Below are 25,673 nucleotides of genomic sequence, written 5' to 3'. Positions count from 1 at the left end.
TGCTACCATTTAAATTGCACAGATAAATATTCTGGCCTGACTGTAAATGTAGGTCATAATGAATGACATCTATTTGGAGAATGGCTTTAAGGTATACATCTACTTTTCAAGTCTCAAAAAAAGAACTAATTTGATTTTGTTAGAACATGGCTTGCACATTGCTGCAAGCTGCCAGAAAATCAACTATGCAGTGTAGTTTCAACTGATGTATGTCCTTTACACACATTTCAAAATCTCCAAAATACTATATTCTCAGACACCATCACAACCTTGGGGTACTCCCTAGTCTCCTAGACTTAAAAAAAAAAGAAATCCCAAAAAGAATGTCCTCCTCATGAATAATGTGCTTCCAGAACCTTGGCTATAGTGAAACCACAGCAGGATACATTGGACTCTACTCTTGCTGTTGCAGTTCTGCCTGCCAAGCCTATCAGTGGGCCAAATTAAGGCTGGTAAAGTTATAAACATGTTTTTCTTTTCAAATGAACTAGGAAACTCCAAAATGTATTAATCTTGGAATCTGAGTAACATCACAGCTAAGGGCAATGCTACTAAATAGAAACAAAGACTTTGAAAACAACACTGCTATGTTCCCCTCAACCCCCCTCAAACTAGAAATCCTTATTTACATAGTGCTTTTTCATTTAATCCGTGAACTGGAATGCTTTATCCAAAATAAAAGTATAATCTTCCAGTTAGCGATTCTTCTAGAATATACATCGCTCATCAAGGTTGTGTTTCTTTGCCTCACTGTTAACAGACAATTTTCCTCAGGATGAATCATCCTTACCCCTAAACTCACCATGCCAGTGACTGTTGCTGCTATTCATTACCAGCAAAACTGCAGTGGGAAGACATATAGACACACTGGACAATGGTAAAACCATTACGAGGGGTTCTTATTATTCTGGGACAACAGGTATCTGAAAAGGATATTTAAAGTGATTCCACTTAAAATATGGGCCAAATTTTCCTAGTAAATAAACAGGGGGAGAAGTTTCATTACGTTAAAAATTGGGATCAAAATATATCATCTACTTAAGAAAATTTAAGTAATAAATGCAATTATGTGTCAACCAAACAATAGTAGTAATAATAAATGGTCATTAAATACCATTCAGGAAGTTTTTCTAACATTTCCTGACTAATTTTCCCATTACAATTATTGTGAGGAATATCTTTCAAAAATACCTGGATATCACCAACGTTCTCTTAATATTTAATAATCAGATACTTCTCTTGAAATGTCTACCATGACACTATCAGTGGATTTTTCTTTTTCAGTTGTTCATTGGTCTAATGCTACCAGAATTTCATTTGCCAATGGCTTTTTATGAGAGTCTGGCAGTTCTACAATCTTACTGTTCTTGATTTCATAAAATCTTTATTTCCTGAATTTTTGAAAAACCTGCCATTTGACTTTGCAATTGAGCACACTGGTTTTACATCTTCTCAACAGTCAGTGAAACAGTATAACTAATGGATGGGCAGGGATAGTATTCATCAGGAATGAATATTTGAGTGGGAACTAATTTATACATGGACAGTTCATTAGTGAACATTTTTATATTACGATGGCTTCTGTCTCCCTATGCAACCTTTAAGACTGCAAGGCATTAGATAATGAATATTCAGATAACAAGGGCACCCATATATGAAAGGCCATAGACATCATAGAAATGCTTCTGTCTTCTTGAACTAGAAAAGTTCTCAGGGGATTAGAAACACATCCCAGAAATACAACCTAATATTCTACATTTTAATACTGCCTGTCCACATGCCTTATTATTATAGCATAAATAGACTGAACAAAATCATACCTAGTATACATTTCACTCTTAGATAACAGAAATGATTTTAATCTGGCATCATTCACTAACCACAGCAGCAAAATTTAAATCTAGCCATAGTAATTTAAGCATATAAATGTATATCTGGCAACTGTCAGAATCCAGACCTACTGAGGGTATGATATGCTTTTAGAAAATTAAAAAGATATAGACTATAGGATATTATCTTTGTCCTATAAAATGGGCAAGGGTTGGAGGGGGGGGGTGAGAATTTGATCATCCTGCAGTAAAAGTTATTACTGCAGAATCCTGAAGTCCAGAATAAAACAATTTTATCTTTGAAGCCTCACAAAAGACAATAAACAGAGATGGAAAAGACAGTGTTCTATGTTAAAAAAAAAACACACACAAAACAAATAAATCTTACTGAAAGTGGTGGCACACACCAATAATCCCACCACTGAGGAGGCAGAGGCAGAAGGATTGAAAGTTCAAGGGCAGCCTGGGCTAGATAGGAAGACTGTCTCAAAAGGCAATAGTTAGGCTGGTGCAGTGGCTTACGACTGTAATCCTAGCTATTTGGGAGACTGAGATCAGGAGGACAGCAGTTCAAAGTCAGCATGGGCAAATAATTCACCAGACCCTATCTCCAAATAACCAGAGCCAAGTGGACTGGAGGCACGGCCCAAGAAGTAGAGTGGCCACTTTGTAAGTGCAAAGCCCTGAGTTAAAACTCCAGCTCTAACAACACAACACATCTTTAGTCAGATCTGAGCTTCAGTTCCAGCTGTTATGCTCTAGCCATGTGACTGAAAGTCCCTTATGCTCTGTAAGCCTCAGTTTCCACGTAGTACTAAAGTCATCCATACCCCACAGATAATATGTTAAAAATAAGACATCAACAATTTACAGGTAAAAAAAAAAAATACTCTTGGGCTGGTGAAGTGGCTCAAGTGGTAGAGCACTTGTCTAGAAAGCATGAGGCCCTGTGTTCAAACCCGAGTATGGCAAAAAAATAAAATAAAAGCCCCAAACCTCCAAAGATGTAAGTCAGACTCCTTTAGATCCAGATTGTGTGGAATATATTGAAAAACAAGTTATGGAGTAATAAAGTCCATTCCTAAGATTTGGTCCAAAGATGTCCTATCTATTGGCCATGTCTCCTTTTAACAATATAGATAGAAAACTGATAAAATCAATAGTTAACAGTCAAATAAGGAATACTCTTCAATGACAATATTTAAGATAACCTCTTAATTGATTAAGCAACTAAAAAGTCTGCAAACCTATCTTCCCTCTAGGTATACTGTGGACAACCACCTGGACCATATTAGTTTCAGTTAAACCTACTCTTACTGTGCTTTCTTTGCAGATTCAGGGCCATATACAAAGGTTTCCATAGATTTTGTATTTAAAGAGAAGTCTCAAGGTCTCCATTTTCAATAGCTACAAGAAAACCAGAAAATAATCATTCTTTGTTCATAGTTAATAATCAGTCAACAGAGCTGTTTTAATATGCATTTGAATATGGTGGTAGTAGTAGAAGCAGTAATGCCAACATAAACAACAAAAGGTAGAAAGCGACGGTGGATGTGAAGACACTATGACAACACTTGTCCCAGCAAGCAGCAACTATCTCTAGGCTTTGCTTTTTGAGTCTTTGCAGATACTTTCTGTTTTGCTGCCTTTCCCATCTTCTATTGTACTAGACTAACCAAACTCCCATCCTACTGAACTTAAAAACCTGCTTCTCTGAGCATTAACCTGAACATCTAAATTCCACTGGAGAAAACCACACAAGGTAGATGAAGTCACTGTAAATCCATGCTTACCAATCTCAAATGAACAGTCTATCCTGCCAGGCATTCTTATTTCCCCTGCGAACTCACTCTCCCATTGTCTGCAGCAACTGCTTCCTACCTTTCTCCACCTTCTCTTTCACTCTCAACTGACAACTTGGTTCCAAGGATCTTGGAAAACAGAAGCCATTTTACTGGTCCTTATAGTCTGGAACCACACTTGTCCCCTTTCTTTCCCATTACACAAAATGAAAGTGTCTCTCTTTCTAATGGCTGTCTTTCTGCCTCTCCTGATCCTTTCAATCAGCATTTGAGCATGTGTTAGCACCTATCATCTTTATAAAGCACATTTCCAGCTTCTATCCTGTCTCTTTATTCACCTTCACAGCAAAGTTTCTCAAAGTTATAGTTTTCTTTCTCCATTTCTTTGCCTCCCAGAACATTTTAAAATTCAACTCCCTTTTAAGTTTAAAAAAAAAGGGCCGGGGATGTGTAGAGTGCTTGCCCACCTGCAAAGCCCTGGGTTGATCCCCAGCATGGCAAATAAATAACGATGTTATAGCAACTATAACAATGACAAAATATACTATCTTCCCCCTTTTCTTAACCCATCCTCATCTTCTTAATGTTATCAACATTAAAGCCTGGTGTAGTGTCCTTCACACCACTCTCTATGCTCATATAATCCACCCTAACACACATACATATATAAAATCGGTTGTTAATTAACCAAAGAAGCATCATAATTAATACCATCTACAATATGTGGTTTTCATCTAAATTTTTATGAAAATTCATATAGATACACTTTTATTTTGAAACATTATCTTCTATGTTGCCCGGGCTAGCCTCAAACTCACAATTGTCATGCCTCAATCTCCCAAGCAGCCTAGACTACAGGCACACACCACCATGCTTTTCTGGATACAATTACTTTAGTAATTCCCTTATTGGTGGGCATTTTGGTAGTTTTCAGTTTTTGATGCTGTAAACAATTCTACAATTAGCCTCCTTACATATATACTTTCTTTAAATGAATTTTACCAACAGGGACTGCTAGATCAATGGATGAATTCATGCTCACTTTTATTATAAAGTATATATTTACTTCTTTAATCCACTTTAATCTGACTTCCACCAAAGTGGAAGTTCCCACCCTAGTTCACCTACTACTGCCCAAGTGAACAGTGTACTTTGTTGCCAGAGCCAAAGACATTCCCATTCCTTTTCTACTTGATCTCTCCGAAACACTTGATATCACTGATCTGTCCCTCCTTGAAATCACATTTCCCTGCTCGTCATACCTTGTTGACTATCTCTTCCTCATTTGACAACTTCTGCTCTAACTTGGGCAAATTTGGAGCACTTCTGACTCAGGTCTAGCTCCTCCCTTCTATATTCTATCTCTTTTAATCTAATCAACTCCTATGGCTTCACATATCATGCTCTAAGACAATATAGTCTTATGGTTCTAGTTCCAGATCTCACTCTTCAGCTCCTAGTCTGTACATTTAACAATGCTCCTTGAAAGTCTCACAAGATGAAGAACCCATCTCAGATCCACCCATTTCCAACTCTACTGCCATCATCTTTACACAGATAACCATCATAGCTCTCCTGGCCTACAATGGATGTTTCCCAAATGGTCTCCTACTTCTGCTCCCACCCACCTCAATTCATTCTCCAATAAAGGAGACAAGGTCTTAAAACCTACACCAGATCATGTCATATTCTTGTTTAATACCCTTCCCAGGGACTGTATTTTCAATAGATAAGCTCTTTAATGCCCCACTCCAATTAAAAACTTGGTCACTACTTCTCTCTCCCACTCTACTTCACTGCCACTTGCCAGCCACACTGAGTTGTTTTTCAATTCCTTAAACAGGCCAACTTCTTTTTTCCCTCAAGGTTTTCCTGTCTCTGCTCCAACTGCTTTCCCTTGTTGTCTTTGCCTAACTCCCAATCATCACTTAGGTTTCTACTTAATTATATCTTCCCTAAAAGACAGCCCCAACTCCCCTGTTTAAATTTTAATCCTGTTGTATCTTTAATGCCTACTGTGCTTTTCCTTCTTCACATTTATCACAGCTTATAAATCTTCCTTCTCATACAATTACTTTGTTTAGTAATCTGACTCTCCTACTAAGCTATAAACTCCACCAGGGCAAAGGAATGTGTGCTGAAGCTCTCCACTACAGGCCAACACAGGGCCTGTCAGGCAGCAGGCACTCAACATGTATTTGTTGGATAAACTAGGAAAAAATACTTTCACTTCACTGGTGGAGATCAAACATTTTCGGAGGAAGTGGCATTTCAGTTTGCCAAGTAAATGGACAAGATTTATGGATTAGAGATAAGAGAATACTTTGGAAAAAGGAAACTAAAATCAGCATAAGGTACTCAATGGGAGATTTTTTATTCCAAAAATCCAACCAAACCCTGACACAAAGCATAAAAATACAGATTTCATTATATGAAAACAAAGCAGATGAAACAGCAGAGAATGCCATCATTTTTCCTTAAATAATATTCTGTAACTAGCTCAAACTTCTGCCTACCCAGTTCATAGTACCCTGGATTCCAAACTCTGAAGCCTCTTTGACTCAACTTCCTGTTTCTTCATACTCAGTCAACCAAGTTTCACTGGTTTTTCTTGTGAAATGTCTTTCACAATTATTTTCTTTCTCTGTTTTAACCAAAGACACTCTAATTCAAGTCCCTTTCACATATGGGATTCCAGCAACCTTCTCCTGAATCAATTTTTCAACCCTGCCACTATGGGGTGACCTTTGGGGTAGATAATCCTATGTTGTAGGGTTGTCCTGTGCATTATAGGCTGTTTAGCAGCATCCCTGGCTTCTACCTGCTAGATACCCTGTCCCTCAAGAATGTCTTTGAACATTGCCAAATATCCCCTGGGAGGCAAAATTGCCTGGGTTGAGAACAACTGTCCTAGATGATCTCATGAGAAAAACCTTAAAATCATCTGATCAAAACTGAACTCATCCTTCTAGGTCAACTCAAATTTCATCTTTTCTATGAAAATGTGGATGTCTACTGTGTTAGAGGTTTCAGTCCATGGTCAGCTTGCTCCCTTGTTTCTAGGCTTGTGGCAAAGCATGAGAGTATGGCACAGCAAAGCTGCTTCACCGCATGGTAGCCAGAAGCAGAGACAGGGCAAGGGGCCAAGGGCAAAATATACTTCTAGGGCATGCCTCCAGTGACCTATTTCCTTCAACAGGGCCTCACCCCTTAAAGTTTCCACTCCCTCCCAATCATGTCACTAACATATGAATCCGTCAATGGATTAGCCCACTGATCAGGACGAAGCCCTCAAGATTCAATCACCTTTCAATAGCCCCAGCTCTGAACATTGCTGCACTGGAGACCAAGCCTTTAACATATGAGTTTTGGAAGGGCATTTCATATCCAAACCTAACACCTATCAATAAATACATGTGCAGTTGTTTAATTTTACAAATAACCTAAGATATGTACCATAAAACAAATGGGAGACTGTGATTTGCTTATCAATTTGACAAATTTAAAAGTGATGACAATACCCATTGCTAATAAGGATATGAAGACATAGGTATTATTATGTACTGGTAGGAATAAACTGGTGCAATGCTTTTAGATGGTATTTAGTAACGTTTCATACTGGAGTATGATTATAATGCTTTGACTCTGCTTGTTCACGGATAATTAGAGAAATGGGAAAAGACTACTTTGTTCTGTAATAGCAAACCTGGAAACATCCTAAAGGTCTCTCAATAGAGGAATGGCTGGGTAAACAATAGTACCTTTGGAATACTCTACTACTGTTAAAAAGGACAAATCAGCCAGTGGCTCATGCCTGTTATCACAGCTAGCAGGGAGGCAGAGATCGGGAGGAGGGTGGTTCTAGGCCAGTCCAGGCAAAAAGTTAGCAAGATCCCATCTCAACCAATAAGCTGGATGTGGTGGTACACACCTGTGAACCCAACTACTTGGCAAGTCATAGGTATGAGGACCGTGGTCTGACATCAGCCCCAAGCAAAACTGCAAGGCCCTATCTAAAAAATAACTGAAGCAAAAAGAGATGTAGGCATGGCTCAAGTAGTAGAACACCAGCCTAGCAAATGTGAGGCCCTGAGTTCAAATCCCATAACATCATTAAAAACAAGATAAAACAAATTTTTGTACTAACATAGACTGTCAGCCACAATGAAAATATGCACAAGGTTTCAAAAGAGCATGTACTACCTAAATACCATTTTTACAAATAACATGTTTGTATATGATTACACTCAGAAGAAAGACTTGAACATATGTCACAATTTTAACAAAATTTCCATGGTAAAATTGTATTTTAAATGTAGAGGAACTGTTAAATCCTTTAAAATCTCATGGAAAAGTAAAGCTTATGCATACACACCTTACATTTTTTTAGTTCACTTAAAGCTGGCTTATACATTCACCTTTATTTCACATAAATTTCCTGAGCTGGAATACTGACCTAACTATATTTTTACCCTGGAGAAATCAATGGTAAAAAGGAAGTTTACAGAGAAAATATATCTTTGTGTCTGACAGTTTACTGGTTTCATGTATCCATGAATCATACTGAAAATTTATATCCCTTGAAATCAAAGGAAACAATATGCTTACACAAATAATGTGCCCCAAAGTTCACCAATAAAGAAAAGTGTTTAATCAAAATATTTGTTGACAGCTGGTTAGTGCTGACTCTAAAGTAGAAAAGAAAATCAGTGTCATTGTAGTCTTTTGTTTTGGGTACAAGAGCTGAATATGCAAATTAGCCCAAAATGGAGACTCATTATCTGTTTTACACTTCAAGTGTGATTTTAAGCACTGTAGGTATACACACACACATCCAGAATACACATATATCTCAACAAACCATGCACATCATCTGTTCAGAACTGAGAAACGCATGCATGCTTCTACAACATTAAATGCAAGGCAGATGGTAGTCCCTGATCAACAGACATAAAATAAAACCCTTCTAAATCCTACTCCCTCCAACAGCCCCTCTCATTTTTTTTCTTTAGAAAAATATCAAGCGGTTTTCGTTACTGTTGATTTGCAACTCCAAAATTACAATGGGCAATGCAAAAGAGGATTTCAAAGAAGGAAAAATATCTTTTGGCATAGACATGCTTTCATAGTCTTAGGCAGGAGATAACACTAACTTTGAAACACATAGTATACTGTAGTTTTATCAGTTTCTAATGTGTAAATTAGCTCTTTCTATAACTGGAGGTTTAGCTTTCAAAATACATAATTACTGATCATTTTAGTCTGTATCACATTTCTTCTGCAGGGTGAAATGAAATAAAACAGCTGTTACATCCTAATAGCTTTATAAAGTGAACAGAATTTCTATGACTATCACAGATTAAACCTATAGCTTCCTGTCAGAAGGAACAGATTCACGTGTATATATGACCCACATTATTTGGAAGAACAATTATTAACTTATGAAATTATAATTTAAAACATAATGAAGTCAGGCTGATAAAGAAAATATTACCGCTCTTAAATGAGGTCAAAGACAAAATCCACACTGATCAGCTCCCCCACCTTCCTTTGCATCAATAAAAGCACTTTAGGCAGAAGGAAGTCCAAGTTCACGCTACCACCATTCCTTGCAGGGATCGAGCCCTCTATTTTCATACTGAGAGATGAATTTTTAGAAGGTGAACCAAGATTGGCACGCTGCCCAGAATTTCTGGCAGCCAACAAGCAATCTGGTTTTACTTGTGGTCCACTGTCCCCTGAGCTAACCTTGTATCCACAGAGAGCACCCTGATCTATGGAACTTGTACCATTTGTAATGATCACTGAGAAAGCACTTATGGTTTTATTAATCATGGGACTTGTAAGCACAGTTCTCTTTACACATTATTTCTGTAGAAAGAAGTATTCTAAGTTCTTGTTTCCTAGTATCTTCTTCTCATGTTAGAAAAAAATGTAGCAGTGTTAAAAGGATTTTTTTCCAGAAAGATCGATTATTATCCAGGCAACTGCATTCAGGAATGTTAGAGGGCTAAAGAAAATCAGCAAGATACATGATGAATAACTACTACCAAAGGAATATAAAGCAAGGTCCAGGAACCAAAAAATAATTAGACAAGTACACAAGATATATCATAAAATTAATGGCTAAGTTGGGTGATTCAAGCTATACATACTATGAAAGGTCAGACCAATTACTGCCGGCAGTGGGGTGAGATTTGAACATTCAGAGGCCTAACTCTCCACTGAGAATTATTAACTACTTCACCAACATCTTCTTTGGATTACTATTTCCAAAGGAAGCAGGACAGGAAAATGACTATAAAGTCACAATAAATTTTTGCCCAAGTCTGCTTTCTAGCTGTCCTTCCAGTTTCTTTGTCTTTCAGAAATTCAAGTCAACAAAGCTTTATCCACTGACACCATTTTCTTGACCACTCTAGAAGCTGAGCTGGAGGTTCTGGAAACTCTTCTCTACCAGTTCCAGGGTTCCTGTTCCCAGTTCCACAGCTCATCTTTGTCTCTGTTTCCCCATGGTGGGGCCCATTGCTTACAAGTCCTAAGTGGCTTTGCAATACATTCTGTCCTTGCTTTGTACTCAATAAACCCACTGTTCCATGCCTAGTAGTTCAATGCCTGGCTTCCTGGTTCTGCATTTCCTATGTTCATTATTAAGTGTTGAAAGAGCAGCAGTACCAAACCAGATTACAAAAAGAGACCTCAAATATGAACACTAATGTCCATATGCTGGAAAGAACTTATGAAAACGTATTATTTTTCTAAGCAAAAGAAACACTAGCTTAAATTCTCGTACCAAAAGAGGGACTTTTCTTCACTTCTTGGGAATTTTCACTATTCACTCTGACAATGAACCCAATTTACAGTTCTTCACAGGGAATCTTTAAATCTTATTGAAAGAAGATTTAAAAAACGTATCTATAACTAAAACCAGGGTAAGCCACAGATGTCTGGCAGTTTACAAAGTAACATAAGAAGAGAAGACTATCATTCATGAATATTTTTTGAGCTTAGGGACATAGGTAGGAGGTACAGGTGAGCAAATGACAGATTGTTTTGAATAGTAACACAAAAGAGGGCATTTTTCCTAAGAACCAAGAATGAAGCTAGAAAAAAGAGAGGACCCAATGATGGAGAGCTCTGAATGAAAGGTTTAGATTTACCCAAGTCCAATGCACAGAAAATCTTTTCTCCTTTACTTTCCCTGCACAATTCTTTGGTCCTTTAAGACACAATTCAAAGCCTCTCTGTAGTAGAATCCTTATGACTATGGTCCTGTACACTCTACATATCCTTTACGTGTGTGGTACTAGGGTTTGAACTCAGGGCTTCATGCTTGCTATATTCTACCACTTGAGCCACTCCTCCAGCCCTTTTTTGTGTTGGGTATTTCAAGATAGGGTCTCATGAACTATTTCCCCAGGCTGGTTTCGAACTGTGATCTTCCTGATCTCTGCCCTCCTGGATAGCTAGGATTACAGGCATGAGCCATCGATGCCAGGGTCTACATAGTTCTATGTATCTTTATTATTGCATCTATCATGTTCTACATTATCAATTTTTAGAAGATTGTTATCCCCATTACATCATGAAGTTCTTGAGAGCAGCAACTGTGCCTTGGTACTGAACTAGGTGCCTGCAGTATAGCAGGTGTTCCACAAAGGTATGTTGGGGGAAAGTCTGAATAATAAATCCCATTAATAAAAAAGTAGCATTGAAAAGAGGGAAAGCATGAGAAAAGCATGTTTGATGATCCACCAGGGAGAGGCTTCGCAACTTAATTCTGGATCTAACTGCTTGGGAAGCAACTTTTAGCAGAACCAAATATAGTTCTTGCCCTTCCAGAATGAAAATCAGACAACAGCTGTTTATGGTAATAATAACAGGTTATTACTGTCATTAACATCATCTCACGCAATGGGCTTATTAAGACACTAATTTATATTCTAAAATTATAAAAAAAAACACAAAGGAAAAAGACAAACCTGTTCTATTTTCTCATGTTCCAATCTCCCCACTACACACAAAAGGCGCTCAACATGTTATTATCCTTTAAACAAAACAAAGTAAAACAAAAGAGCCACAATTCAATTGAGTAACTTACAAACAGCCATTTCTCAAAGGTCTTACTGAATATAAAGCTGTGTTTGGGGTTTTTTTGTTGTTGTTGTGTTGTGATTTTCTTCCTAATAAGAGGATTCTAGGTGAAAATAATAATTTCTCAACTTTAAAAAAAAAAAAGGCAACTCAAGAGGTAAAGAGATCTTGTGAAGAGAACCTTCATAATAAATGGTATTTGTTTCAAAACACAGCTGACACAAAACAAACCAGGGGTTAAGAGTGTCAGTTTCCCTCTGTAATAATGAAGTCTAAAATGATCTGAAGGGGAATGAAGGGGCAGGAAAATTCAAAGCTCTATTGACAAACTGACAAAACCTACCTAGGTAAAGGACTGCCACTCTGTCTTTGGAGCACTTTTAAAAAGAAAACTTCCCCAATTGCTCATCATCATTATTAGTAAACGTGTGTTAACAGTCTGGGCGGCTGTGACCAGCATGGCAGCATTTGGTCACAGCAGACCTCTTACAGCATCCCTGGAAACTGATCCTCCCAAACAGGCAGCCAGAGTTTCTTCTGGGTACCAAGTCTTCTCCTGATGCTCTAAAGTCTCTTCCACGCCCCTCCCCTCCTCACATACACACACACTCAATCTCTCTCTCTCAGTGTCTCTCATTGGATTTTCAGTGCTGGAATTGAATCCAAGACCTGAGCATGCTAAGGCTTGACCACTAAGCTACACTCCCAGGCAAGCAGAGTGATTTCTTTACCACCCATCTGTGACTGTGGAGTCAGACAGATTTGATTACAAATTTGGCTTCTCTAAGGCTTGGTTTCTTCATTTGTGTAATTAAAGAAGTCTATTGTGAGAGTCACATAAAGTAATGCTATGTGTCAGCCCTCAGCTAACATTCAGTAAGTGTTACTCCCTTCCCTTTCTGTCCTTCCCCTAAGGACAGAATATTTCTGATTCCTCATAAATATTTAATGAATCTATCTCCTTTAAGTTATGTTTATTTTTAAATTCCAAAAAACCAAACATTTAAAAAACTTATTTGTAGAAAAGTGAGTAAATGTGCCACAGAAGGCCACATATCTCCTATCTCTACAGATGACAACTCAGGAATTAGGTATAGCACCCAAACGTGTATCTACAGACTCTGGGCATAATTAACACTCCACATCAGCAGGAAGACTTGAATAGTACAAATAGTTTTACATGTTATTTCACAAATCACAGACTTCAGAACAATTTATATTTAAATATGGTTTTATTTTTTTAAAAGGCATTTCAAATTCTCTTTGGCTCTAAGTAAAATTGCTATAATTTAGTGACACCATGTGGCTACATTTTGCTTTGCAAGAAAATGTTCCTCTGTGTGCACAATGTTCTATAGCTAGTTCAATTATGATATCACCTTTTAAACACAGGAAAAATTCAAACCAAGTATAAACTAAAACAATTACTTTTTAAAAGTGAAACTACTTGTTATTCTTTTACATCTGAATAAGGCATTTTTTTTTGGTGAGAGCTCTTAGATCACATAAAGTAAAGACTCAGCCTAAGTGCGGCTAGGATTCTAAAGTTTCCAGGTAAACCACTAAATAATATAAAAGTGTCTTTAAAAGTAAATAAGTACATCAATGTCCAATTAGGGGGAGAAGAAAGGGGAGATTAAAAGAGAGCAGACACTCTGCTAATACATCAGGGAAAGATTGCATCCATAAACAGCAATGTTTACCTTCTCATTTGTTTTAAGTCTTCTGGATCTATAGCACTGTGTAAGTACTACAATCTAATGAGAATAGGCAAAAAAAAATTATTATATAATAAAAAATTATTTATTAAAAAATAATGACAGCAGGGAGGCGGGGAGACCTGGAATGTATGGTAGCAATAAAGGAGATAAAAACCAGAAGCTGGAACAGTTTTAGTATTCATCTAATGAGGCCTCCCTCCTACAGTAGAAGCTACTCTGAAAAACATTCAGTATGCATGTCAAAGACAGCTTAAACATGTACAAAAAGGACCAGAACGTGTTATCTCATCTTCAAACACCTACCTCCCTCTTTGGCCTTCCCTGAGTACAAGATCTCCATCACTTGCAGTCACCTGATGCGTTCTTAGAAATGTGTTTGGGCCTCTCCCAACTTCCATGAGAGCAGAAAACCTGGCATCTTCTTCAGTGTTAAGGCCTCGGTATCAAGTGTGATGCATGCACAAAGTAGGTGCTTATTTGCTGAATGACTAAGTGATGAATGAATAAACAGATTCATAAAGGAAGAGAAATCTATTTCCTTAGCTGGTGAAGCATGACTAAATTTCTTGTTGTAAGTGAAAATACAGCAATCTGGTAAGCTGCCTGTCATCACTATGGCCTCCAATATGACCCCTGAGGCCATGAGACAGGCTGACAGATGCTTTATAACACCCTCTGTTTTTCCTGTAACACATTTGGCACTTTATAATCTCTCACTCTAAGAAAACAGGAAAGAGGAGGGAAGGGAAGCTACAATAATTAAAACATTCAGCAATAATCAAAGGTTTCAATGGAACAGAGTAAATATGCTAGAATTCAGGATATGATAAAGATCGCCAGTCACATTAGAAATCATTATTAAATGAGCCAGGCATGATAGTGTATGCCTGTAATCCCAGCTAGATGGAGGCAGGATTGTGACTTTAAGGCTAGCCTGGGCAAAAGTACAAGTGAGATCCTGTCTCATAAACAAAATTTTAAAAGGAACTGGGCATGGTAGTGCACACCTGTAATCCCAGCTAATCAGAAGGCAGAGACTGAGAGAATCACAGTTTCAGGCCAGCCAGGCAAAAAAAAACTTCTGAGACCCCACCTCAACAAATAAGCTAGATGTGGTGGTACACACCTTAATCCCAGCTATGCAGGAGGTAGGAGGATTGTGATCCAGGACTAGTCTTGGGCAAAAAGATGAGACCCTACCCAAAAAATAACTAAACCATAAAAGGACTAGAGATACCTCCAGTACAGAAAAGGGAGAGAGTCCAGAAAGACAAGAGTAAATCATGTCCCTCCATCCACTATCATGGTTGAAACAACCATGGCCTTGAAGCCACCAGATAATAACTGTTATCTTAGCAAAGTAAATGCTAATGAATTATAATGCATGAGGTATAGGAATGTTTATGCTACATATTTTACCAAAAGAAAAAAATGTTTACCAAAAATAAAATATATAAAAACTACTGGACACAAAAAATGAGCAGGTTATTAAGATAAAGAGAACTATTTAAGGAAGGTTTAGGATTTCTATGTACAGAATGACAATCCAGAAAGTACCAAAAAAAAACCCTGGCTTCTGAGATAAGGAACAGTGTCTTCACGGGGAGAACCATAATGCCAAAGATGATGCACAGATGACTCCCATTCTCTGAAGGACCAACTGCAGTTGAGAGTCTCAGAAATTAGGAAAAATGATAAAAAGCAACTGCTACTTACTGAGCCATTACTTTTGCCCAGGCACTGTGCTCAGTACTTGTGAATTTGCTGTCACTCAACTCCTACAGCAAAGTGCTCCTCCTCTTTTGGGGTGAGGCTACCTTGCTCAGAGAGGCACAGCTTTACTGCAGTGCAAGCATAAGGTGAAATAGGATTGAGAAGAGCTCTAGCTACGAGTTTTTCTACTACACAATGCTGATTATGTGTAGTTTTGCCTGGACTCAGAAAGAGGATTAGGCAATCTCCCACTCTTCAATTCATAGAGTATCTCTTTTGTCAATATAGACAAAATTTTTCATCAGTACATGACACTGTATCCTGTAAAATTAACCTCAAAAAATCAGGTTCCTGAGCAAAAGCAAAGAAAGTAACCTTTTCAGACAGTACACAGTCACTTACCACTCCAGGGAGTTTTTCACCACTCATTCTCACCTTAATGCATACACTGATAAAATGAACCAATGAATATATGTACCTTTTAATGCTAAATCAATACCTCATCATTACATAGTCAGTGCCTTGACACCATGAAATCTGTACTAATGTTTATAGAATACCTACTGCATACAAGGTCACAGTCTAAGTACTGTTCAAAACTACTAAAACATTAGAATTCATATTCCTTTCCTCTAAGAGTTTTTAAGTTTAGTATTACAGGCAAGACAAACACCCAAAGGACACTGAAGAACAAAGGTGACATACAAACATGCAAATTAACTAAGATAATGCAAACCGAACACTTACATGCTAAGGAAATAAAGTATTTATCTGCCCAGTGAAGTTCCTGGAACAAATATATTTAGAACACTGTTTGGGTAGTCAATAAGTGATTGTGAAGGTAAGTAACGCTAAGATATCAATGAATAATCAGTATAGTCATTCTTATTCTTAAAAACACTATTGATATTCTAACCTATTACACAAAGCTGAGTTTATGCAGGAATGTAGTAAAAAAAGAAAGTGTTAAAAATAGCCATAAGGATTGGGTTGGTTTTTTTTTTAATTTTCTTACCAATGTGAGTATCAAGACTCATTCCTTTTTGGGGGTGTGGCTCAAGTGATAGAATACCTGCCTAGCAAGTATGGGGGCCCTGAGTTCAAGCCCTAGTACGACAAAAAAAAAAAAAAAATAATAACCCTCTTCCCTTTAATATCATCCTTGCTCAATTTTTTGAGTCTGGAACTGATATGCCAATATACCAAAATAAAAGCTGCCATCATGAGTATAGCCAGGCTCTAAACATATAAAAGCCATACTGACAAAGTCAAGGCCAGACAGGGGACACAACATAAGGCAATAGTATAAATTATGCCCATTAATAAATATAAGGAAAGTGTTTTCAAAAGTCAGAGATCATGACTAAAGGCGTATGTCTCATGGGTAAGGCACCCAGACAATATTGGCTAGTATTACATTCACAATGATTTGTTTTAGGAATCCCATTCCTATTGCTTTCAATTAAATACAAATGCACTGTCCTGTAGGCCATATAGGACTTTGATTTTTAGGCTGCTCATTTTTTAATCCAGTACAAGAACAACCTGAGTCACTGCAGACTTGATCTCATCTTCCACACAGGGGTCCTCTGTCACTCTCCAAGTATCCCTAGGCAGCTCAGATATAGAATCTTCATTCAATTTCTTGTCCAGCTTATTTTAATCCATTCAAAACTCCTGTAATAAAAGACCAACTCCCAGACCTGAGACACTTTAGTCCCTCTTTGGGGAAATGAAATTGATTTTCTTCATTTTCACACAAGAGGGTCCCTGGGTAACAATATTGTGTCCAGTCATACCCATAATAAAAAATGTACATGATGCTTTCTACCACACTAGAGGCTAAAGTGCTTGCGCAGTTCTTGTGCTGAGGTAGAATTCAGCCTTATGCTGTTATCCTATGAGGTCAACAAGTGTAAGGGCGACATCCATCCAGGAGACTAAGCGCTGCAGAGCATCACCTGTTCCACATTGGCCACTATGGGAAGTGAGGGTGGGAGGAGAGGAAGCTGGGCCAGCTCCACATTCTCTCTGGTTTATACCCCCATATCCCTATCCTTCTCCTCCTGCCACACCTGACTAAATGAACCCACCACTTTCTGCTTGAAGATAAAGAATGTCTGAAGAGACCATCCAGTTGGAAAACAACAAAAGAACAAAACTACAGAATTTCAGGGGCCTTTAACCACCTTTCCCAAATCCCAAATTCATTCAGTTGTATAAGCTGGCAGAATTTCATAAAGTTTAAATGATGGTTTATACCTAAAGAGAGAATATGAAACATTTAAGTGGTAGCTTTTCATACTTTTAACAAAACAGTCTTTCCTAGGACTGCAATGTATCAACAACAATAAAAGCTCAGTGTTATGGATTGAGGGAAGACGTGAGCATGGAACCCTCCAGATGAACCTCCCTTGTCCCATCCCCAACCCCACTTGAAATGCCTATTCTGTCCAACCCCCTGATGGCACTGGCCTAGAGAAAGAACACACATACCCAGGACATGCACATTGGCATCCAAAACTCTCCTCCTACCCTGGGCACTACAAGGAAAACCTCTTACCTTTCCTGGCTTTTGTGGGAAGAACTCACCCCTACCAATAATTCCCCTCTCAGTGTGTATTTCTATTCCTCAAGCGTTCCATGCCCTTTCTTACTCCTAACATTTCTACACAGAAACACAGTGCATGTTCAATGGTTCCACAGAGTATTCTAAGTGCTAAGGCACATAATTTTCTCTAGGTTTTTTTTATGGTTGATATCCTGAAAAATTATTCTTCCACAAGATGGAAAAATGCAGTCTTCTTCTCAAAGTCCACATCTCCTTAAATCAAAATCAAAATCATTTAGTAACAAGGAGAACTGACCTGCACACACGGGCGGGAAAATACAACTTCTGCCAAGACCGACAAAGATATTGGGAGTGATCGATCACTCTGATCCAGTCAAGCTCATCCATTGACACTTCAATAAAGTAGGAGTAAGACCTAGGAGGTAAAAGGAAAAAGGCAGAAAATTTATCATATTAAAGTATCAATACAGGACTGGAGGCATAATTCAAGTGTAGAGCACCTGCCTGAGTTCAAACCCCAGTACCACCAAAATAAATAAATAAAAATCAATACAAAGTTATACTTAAGTAAACCATTAAAAGGTACCCAATATGTAGAATTAACTAATTACATTTTCTGCATAATAAAATTCAGGTAACAATGGAGGCTATATATTAGCTTCTAGTGTAACATTCACCAGCTTGTCTGACTTATCAAATCATAAACTGCTTAAGAACAAGGAACATAGCTTGGCTTGGCACGTATCAGGCCTTCAAGACATTTTCTTCTTTTCAAACATGGCCAGAATGCTTAGCAATACCATATTAACAGATTAATAAAGCTGAGAAAGAGTGAGGGCAGAGGAGAAAGGAGGGAGAGAAAAGAAGAGAAGGAGATAGAAGTAGCAAAAAAAAAGAGAAGCAGGAAATGTGCCTCTCTTTCCAGGTCCCTGGCCTGGGTGCTTGGCCCTCCCTTCAGGAGGAAAGTCAACTTGGAATGGTTCCCTACAGAGGCCAGCTTATCTCCTGCTACCTCTCAGTCTCCTGCCATCCCACACATAAAAGCCAACTGCACAAAAATAAATGATATGACTGAGGAGATAACATGTGTTTCTTCTGAGTACAACTTAAAACTTGCTAGCTAATAACCTAGCAGTAATGAAAATAGCCTATCATCCGCCTCTGGTCAGCTTCCCAGACCATTACACGCTGGTCCCATACTGAACAAATCTATATTCCCTTGTCATAGGCCAAATTTAAATTTGAGATACAGTTATTACTTGTACTGTAATATCAACAGAAACAATTTTGGAAGATTTAGGTGGCCATAAATGTCAGCCTGCAACCCACAGTTGTGACCAGAAAAGGTCAGCTTATTTTGTGTCATCCCCTCATTTTCTGCTGTCCCCTCAACTCCCATTCATTTTATTGCTCAGTCTCAAACTGGTTATAACCTTTTATTGAACCTCTCTGGGTTATCAGTAATGCAGGATATAATTTTACAACACGTCAGAATCTTTTTGGCTTAAGATTTTGAATTTCTCACCTTTGCTTAGAATGTTTAACAATGTCTATGAGAAAAGAACAGTTACATGGTAAAGTTAAGTCCCCCGTGAACATAACACAGATACTAAAACAAAGTAGCCCATAAATATTTACTATCATAGAAACAATGGTTACTACTTTCAGTTTAAACATACTAACCTTTTATTATTTTTATATAAATTTCATTATTAATTAGATGAATGAAATATGAAAGCTTAGAATGGTGACTACCACATAGAAATAATAAAAGTGCTATATAAATATTATCACATTGTTATGATTAGAGACTCTTAAAAATGAATTATGTGAATTACCTTAATTTGTCAATTAAACATCAAGTTATATCCACCAAGATACATGTCAGGAAATACTTTAATAAAAATAAAAAAGGAAGCTTATCACCTGAGGACCTCAAACAACAAGGTACATGAGAAATGTTGACTTACATCTCATAAAACTTCCCTTATATATGGTCAAAACAGTCAAAAAATCTGGGGTGATCCAGGTCAGTGTTACTAACAAGAGAAACACTCTTCCTTGCAAGGAGAACAGGGCATCATCACTCTTGCTCTTAATTCTTCAGCCCAGACCCAAAGAGGCATGAACAGGGCCTAGTTTCTGAGCGTGTATGGTTCAGGTTAAGCAGCAATAAGAAAGACAGGTCACCCATTGCTCTGGTACTTCTGCCATCATGGATGGGCCCAAGAAGTCACAGTGGACAAAGGCATCACAATAGCAGAGATGAGGGCAGAATGTTGAAGTGGCTGAGAAACAGTGGATTCCAGCCTAGAGCCTACCAAAGTTTTTCATAATTTTTTTTTGTTTTGAGGATATTTATTCACACACTAAAAGACAATTTTTTTCTTCAATCACAGGATGAAATACACTTAAGAAGCTACTACAGCAGGGCACTACTGGCTCATGTCTGTAACCATAGCTACTTAGAAGGCTGAGATTGGGAGGATAGCATGCTTCCAGCCCAGACTGGGCAAATAGTTCGCAGGACCCCTATCTCCAAATAGCCAGAGCAAAATGGGCAGAAGGTGTGGCTCAAGTGGCAGAGCACATGCTTTGCAAGCACAAAGCCTGAGTTCAAACCCCAGTCCCATCAAAAAGGAAAAAAAGCTATTATGATATCCAAAAATAAGGAATCAAGTAAATAATGTTAACCTGTATGGCTATATGGTGGGATACCACACAACCAATTTAAAAGTAACATTTTAGAGGAATATTTTTCAAAGGGCAGAATTTTAAAATATACTAATTAAAAAGTGAAGTAAAAGCCAAGCATGAGAGTGCACATCTTTAATTCCAGCATTTGGAGGATGAGGCAGGAGAATGGCAAGTTAGACACCAGGCTGGGCAACTTAGCAAGAAAAAAAAAAAAGTGAAGGTAGCTTTTGATATCTTTGTTCTGTAGAACTATGCACAGGCTATGTGCACATGGGTGTGTGTGTCTGCTGTGCATAATTTTTAAAAAAATTAAACACATACAAATTTTAATAATGGGTGGCAGTGAGATTATTAGCAATTTTATTCCATGTGTTTTCTATTTTTCCCTAATAAATATATATTCAGTACTTTTATGAGCATTTAAAAAGTGTTTTTGGTTTTGGTTTTGCTTTTTTAATTTTTTAAATTTTTTTATTATTCATATGTGCATACAAGGCTTGGGTCATTTCTCCCCCCTTCCCCCACCCCCTCCCTTACCACCCACTCTGCCCCTTCCCTCTCCCCCCCACTGCCTTGATACCCGGCAGAAACTATTCTGCCCTTATTTCTAATTCTGTTGAAGAGAGAGTATCAGCAATAATAGGAAGGAACAAGGGTTTTGGCTGGTTGAGATAAGGAAAGCTATACAGGGAGTTGATTCACATTAATTTCCTGTGCATGTGTGTTACCTTCTAGGTTAATTCTTCTTGATTTAACCTTTTCTCTAGTTCCTGGTCCCCTTCTCCTATTGGCCTCAGTTGCTTTTAAGGTATCTGCTTTAGTTTCTCTGTGTTGAGGGCAGCAAATGCTAACTAAAGTTTTAGGTGTCTTACCTATCTTCACCCCTCCCTTGTGTGCTCTCGCTTTTATCTTGTGATCAAAGTCCAATCCCCTTGTTGTGTTTGCCCTTGATCTAATGTCCACATATGAGGGAGAACATACAATTTTTGGTCTTTTGGGCCAGGCTAACCTCACTCACAATGATGTTCTCCAATTCCATCCATTTGCCAGCGAATGATAACATTTCGTTCTTCTTCATGGCTGCATAAAATTCCATTGTGTATAGATACCACATTTTCTTGATCCATTCATCAGTAGTGGGGCATCTTGGCTGTTTCCATAACTTGGCTATTGTGAATAGTGCTGCAATAAACATGGGTGTGCAGGTGCCTCTGGAGTAACCTGTGTCACAGTCTTTTGGGTATATCCCCAAGAGTGGTACTGCTGGATCAACTGGTAGATCAATGTTTAGCTTTTAAAAACCATTTTTTAATGGAATGTAATCTTTAACTCTTCCCACAGAACTTCAAGAGGAACAGCAGAATGATCACAAGGAAATAAACCATTAAAATTTGTAAAGCCAAAGCAGATGACCACAAGGTTAGGCACTCTCCACCAAATGTCAGGTCAGTTTCTCCCTAAGTCACACTGACTCACCTGCTGTCCCGGTCCCATAGGAGTATCCGTATGTGATTGATAATGGACGGCTGACCAAGCTTTATCTCAATGCCTGAACGGCAGTCATCATCAATTGGGTGCCTAGAAAATCCATGATCCAAATCATAATTTTGAGTATCACCATCTAGTAAGGCAGACTTCAGCTCCCCTTTCACAACCTGGGCTCCATACTTCATAGTTGCAATGTTTTCTTCTGGTACTATCATTAAAGATAGAAAAAGCAAGGTTAGTGGTTACTTATTAAATTACTGTACATTTTTAGGAAAAAGATAAAATTCTAGCATTCTAGTTGATTCCAATGTATGCTTTTAAAGATGGCCTAACCTGGCAGAGTGGCTCAAGTGGTAGAGCACCTGCCTAGCAAGCGTGAAGAACTGAGTTCAAAACTCAACACCACCAAAAAAAAAGACACATTAAAGACGGCCTAGACAAGGCTATGGGAATAGAAGATAAAGAATATCTGTAAAGATTAGCATACCATCCATAGTTTAAATTTAATGTCACTATCACAACCATAATGTGCCTGGGAATATATGTTATTAAGAAAAAGCTGGTAATACTAGAGAAAGCATATACAAGGACAAACAAATTGGCTCTGCTGAGTTCATTCTGTTAGTAGATTTAATTTAATACCTATTGAACAAAAATAGCATGTAGGATGACCTGTACCTGCCATGTGGACTAAAGACAATGTATGAAAGCAAAGCAAATAAGTCAGATTATCTGGTAAAACAAAGGGAAAGAGCGCACCAATGTAGCATAGCTATTAGTCATACGCAGACATCTGAATCAATTCATCTAGCTAAAACACAAGATTATATTTAAAAAGAAAATATACTTTACTTCATTTCAGAATTTTTTAAAACAAAAAATCCGAAGCCTATCATCAAAATCAGCATTTTGGTTATACTAAATCCCCTCTCTTCTCCAATATGAGATTTATGAAATACCAATTGTGCCTGAGACTTTGAAGTCCTCTACACAAATTATGCTTCATAGTTCTGGAAGCTGCTCCTCACGTACTAACATTCTAAAACTGGCACTCTCCATAGAAAATCAAGAGGCCAGCCAAACACTGGTGGCTCACACCTGTAATCTTAGCTATTTGGGAGGCTGAGATCTGGAAGACTATGGTTTGAGGCCAGTCCAGGCAAATATAAGTTCATGAGACCCTCTTCTTCAAAATAGCCAGAGGAAAATAGATTGGAGGTGTGGCTCAAGTGGTAGAATGTCCATTTTGCATGTGCAAAGCCCTGAGTTGAACCCCAGTCCTAAAGACAGAGAGGGAGAGGAGAAAACAGGGATGGGAGGAGAGGAGCAGGGAAGAGAGGGAAAGAGATGAGAACTAGCAAGACTGAGGCAACTCAGAAAAAACAAACTACAGCTCCAGTCATGCTGGACTTCTTATCATCAGAGGCTTATGTGGTATAGATTTATAACTTCCTAAGATATATTAGCTTATGATAAGCTCCCATATTCTTCTTATTGAGCAAACCTTAAATAATGCACACTATGTGCTAGATAGATACCATTCTAAGTGCTTGACAAATATTAATTCTTTTGACTTATTCCTCATAATAATCCTCTGAGCGCAATACTTCTATTATATCCATTTCACAGATGAGAAGTAAAGGCACAGAAAAGTTTGACAGAGTTTACTTGCTCAAGGTCACACAACCAGCAGGAGCAGAGCTGAGGTTAGAACCCAAGCAGTCTGTCTCCAGGGGCCCTGATTTTAATACAGTAGTCTGTCATTCCCTCATCAAGAGTTTCTTTTAGGAAACTTTACCTTTTCCCTCTTTCTAGCCCCTATTTCTCTCTATGGTTACTTGAAACATTAAAAAAGTTGGACTTGAAGTGAAAAAAAAAAAAAATCTATATTTAAGACTCATGCTCACCAGGAGGATCAAAGTTTGAGGCCAGTCTAGGCAAACAGTTCATAAGACCCCAGCTACAAAATAACCAGAACAAAATGGACTGGAGGTGTGGGTCAAGTGACCTGCTTTGCAAATATGAATCCATAAGTTCAAACTCTAGTCCCTAGGCAAACAGTTCATAAGACCCCAGCTACAAAATAACCAGAACAAAATGGACTGGAGGTGTGGGTCAAGTGACCTGCTTTGCAAATATGAATCCATAAGTTCAAACTCCAGTCCCACAAAAAAAAAAAAAAAAAGACTCATATTCTAGTACTACCCTTGAGGCCTTTGATCTCTCTTAATGTTTCCTCATCTAAAAAAATTTTTTTAAATATTTTGCCCAAACTACCTCATGGAATTACTATTAAAATGTCACTGCAAATAATGTATGCTAAACTCAAAACACATTTATATAAAGACTCACTCCATGCAGGCTATAGTGCAAAGCACTAAGAGCAACTTAGTGAATTAGACCAAGACAGGCCCTGCCCTTCTGCACATCTAGAGATAGGAAATATAGAGAAGACAAACAAAAGCTTCAAACCTGTGCTTTTCAGTTATCAGTGATGGATAGCTACTTAGAAAAAAGAACTATTTTTCCCTTTTTGCTAAGTATAAAATATGCAGGCACAGTCAGTCACTGCTGACCACTATAACCTCCTCTAATTCTGCAAGTCAAGATCAAGTTTCAGAGGGGAATACCAAGCTCTCAGGTTTAGAAACTGAGACTACCTTTTGATTTTCTCTCAATGTAAGCTTCTTCAGCACGAAATTTATCAAGCTAAGAAAAACACAAGAGTTTCAAAAGACTGTAACTAAAATCTAAAATAGAAATGAAATTTCTACCACAAGTATCTTTTGAAGTTTACTTCAAGAGTACTTGAGAACTTTTCTAGCTATTCTTGATAGATGCATTCCCTGAAAGTATCTTACTTTTCAAAATGTAGAACATTTATACAAGTGGCAATTCTCTCATGGTAACTAGAATGTGAGCATCTTGCTGGATAAAAATACAACTCTAAGTACTTTTTTTTTTTTTTTGCAAAATCTATAGTTATGTGATAAACTTAAAAGGAAAAGTGATCCTGAGAAAATTCAAATCATAAAAAATTCAAACCATAAGTATTCGACCTGTATTTCTCTATCAGTAGAGAAAAGAGCTCTCAAAAACTACAAGGTATGGAGACTAAACAAGATAGTAGGTAGCAATCATAATTTTCTTTACACTTGTAATTTGTAATGCTTTTTATAGCTATTAAGAAAAAAATAAGCTTTGAAGCTCTATAGCTAGGTAGGAACAACTTAATCATTAGAGGAAAAAGAAGAAGAAATAGAGCAGGACAGACCCCCCCTAGCTATACAGTGCCAAAATCTGAGTGGTACTGGGCAAATCAACTTATGCTTTTCTTTAATTGTTTTATATTCTTAATCATCTTTTATCAGACTCTCTGTTACATGTAAGTTGACACAGTCATGCATCCTGATGCATTATTTGGATCCAGACAGTCTCCTTACCCAATATTGTCACCTAAATCATCATCTATCCCTATCCTGACTCTACTGAAGAAGATATGGATCCTCCCTATAATATCCCCAACTACTGCAGCATTACAAATGACTTTCTTAACACTGCCTGTCTTACCTTATCCCTACTCTCTGCAGGCCTCTTTTTCCCATTTAATATTACTGGTACTCAAAGGCACAAAATGGTAATTAAAAAGAAGAACCCAGGCAAGAAAATCTATGGAAGAGCACTGGCCTCCTGAGGCAGGGAGGTCCAGCAAATTTGGTCCTAGCTTAGGCACTGATTTCACTAAATAACTTTAGAC

General features: G+C 37.9%; 1 protein-coding gene across 6 annotated transcripts in view; it reads right to left on the bottom strand.

Moving 5' to 3' along the window:
* Positions 1-25,673, bottom strand: part of Btbd9 (BTB domain containing 9) — a 397,758-nt gene that overhangs the window by 327,634 nt on the left and 44,451 nt on the right. For all 6 annotated transcript variants that reach the window (XR_012450652.1, XM_074082279.1, XM_074082277.1 and 3 more), the window contains exons 5-6: positions 21,905-22,124; positions 18,027-18,146 (exon numbers count right to left, since the gene is read on the bottom strand). Coding sequence is in view for 5 of the 6 variants with exons in the window: in XM_074082279.1 (XP_073938380.1) it covers positions 18,027-18,146; positions 21,905-22,124 (340 nt within the window). In the remaining variant the exon portion in view is untranslated. The remainder of the gene's footprint in view (positions 1-18,026; positions 18,147-21,904; positions 22,125-25,673) is intronic.

The sequence above is a fragment of the Castor canadensis genome, chromosome 8 (genome assembly GCF_047511655.1).
Source record: "Castor canadensis chromosome 8, mCasCan1.hap1v2, whole genome shotgun sequence".
Lineage (NCBI taxonomy): Eukaryota > Metazoa > Chordata > Mammalia > Rodentia > Castoridae > Castor > Castor canadensis.
This window is presented reverse-complemented; position numbering and strand designations above follow the sequence as displayed.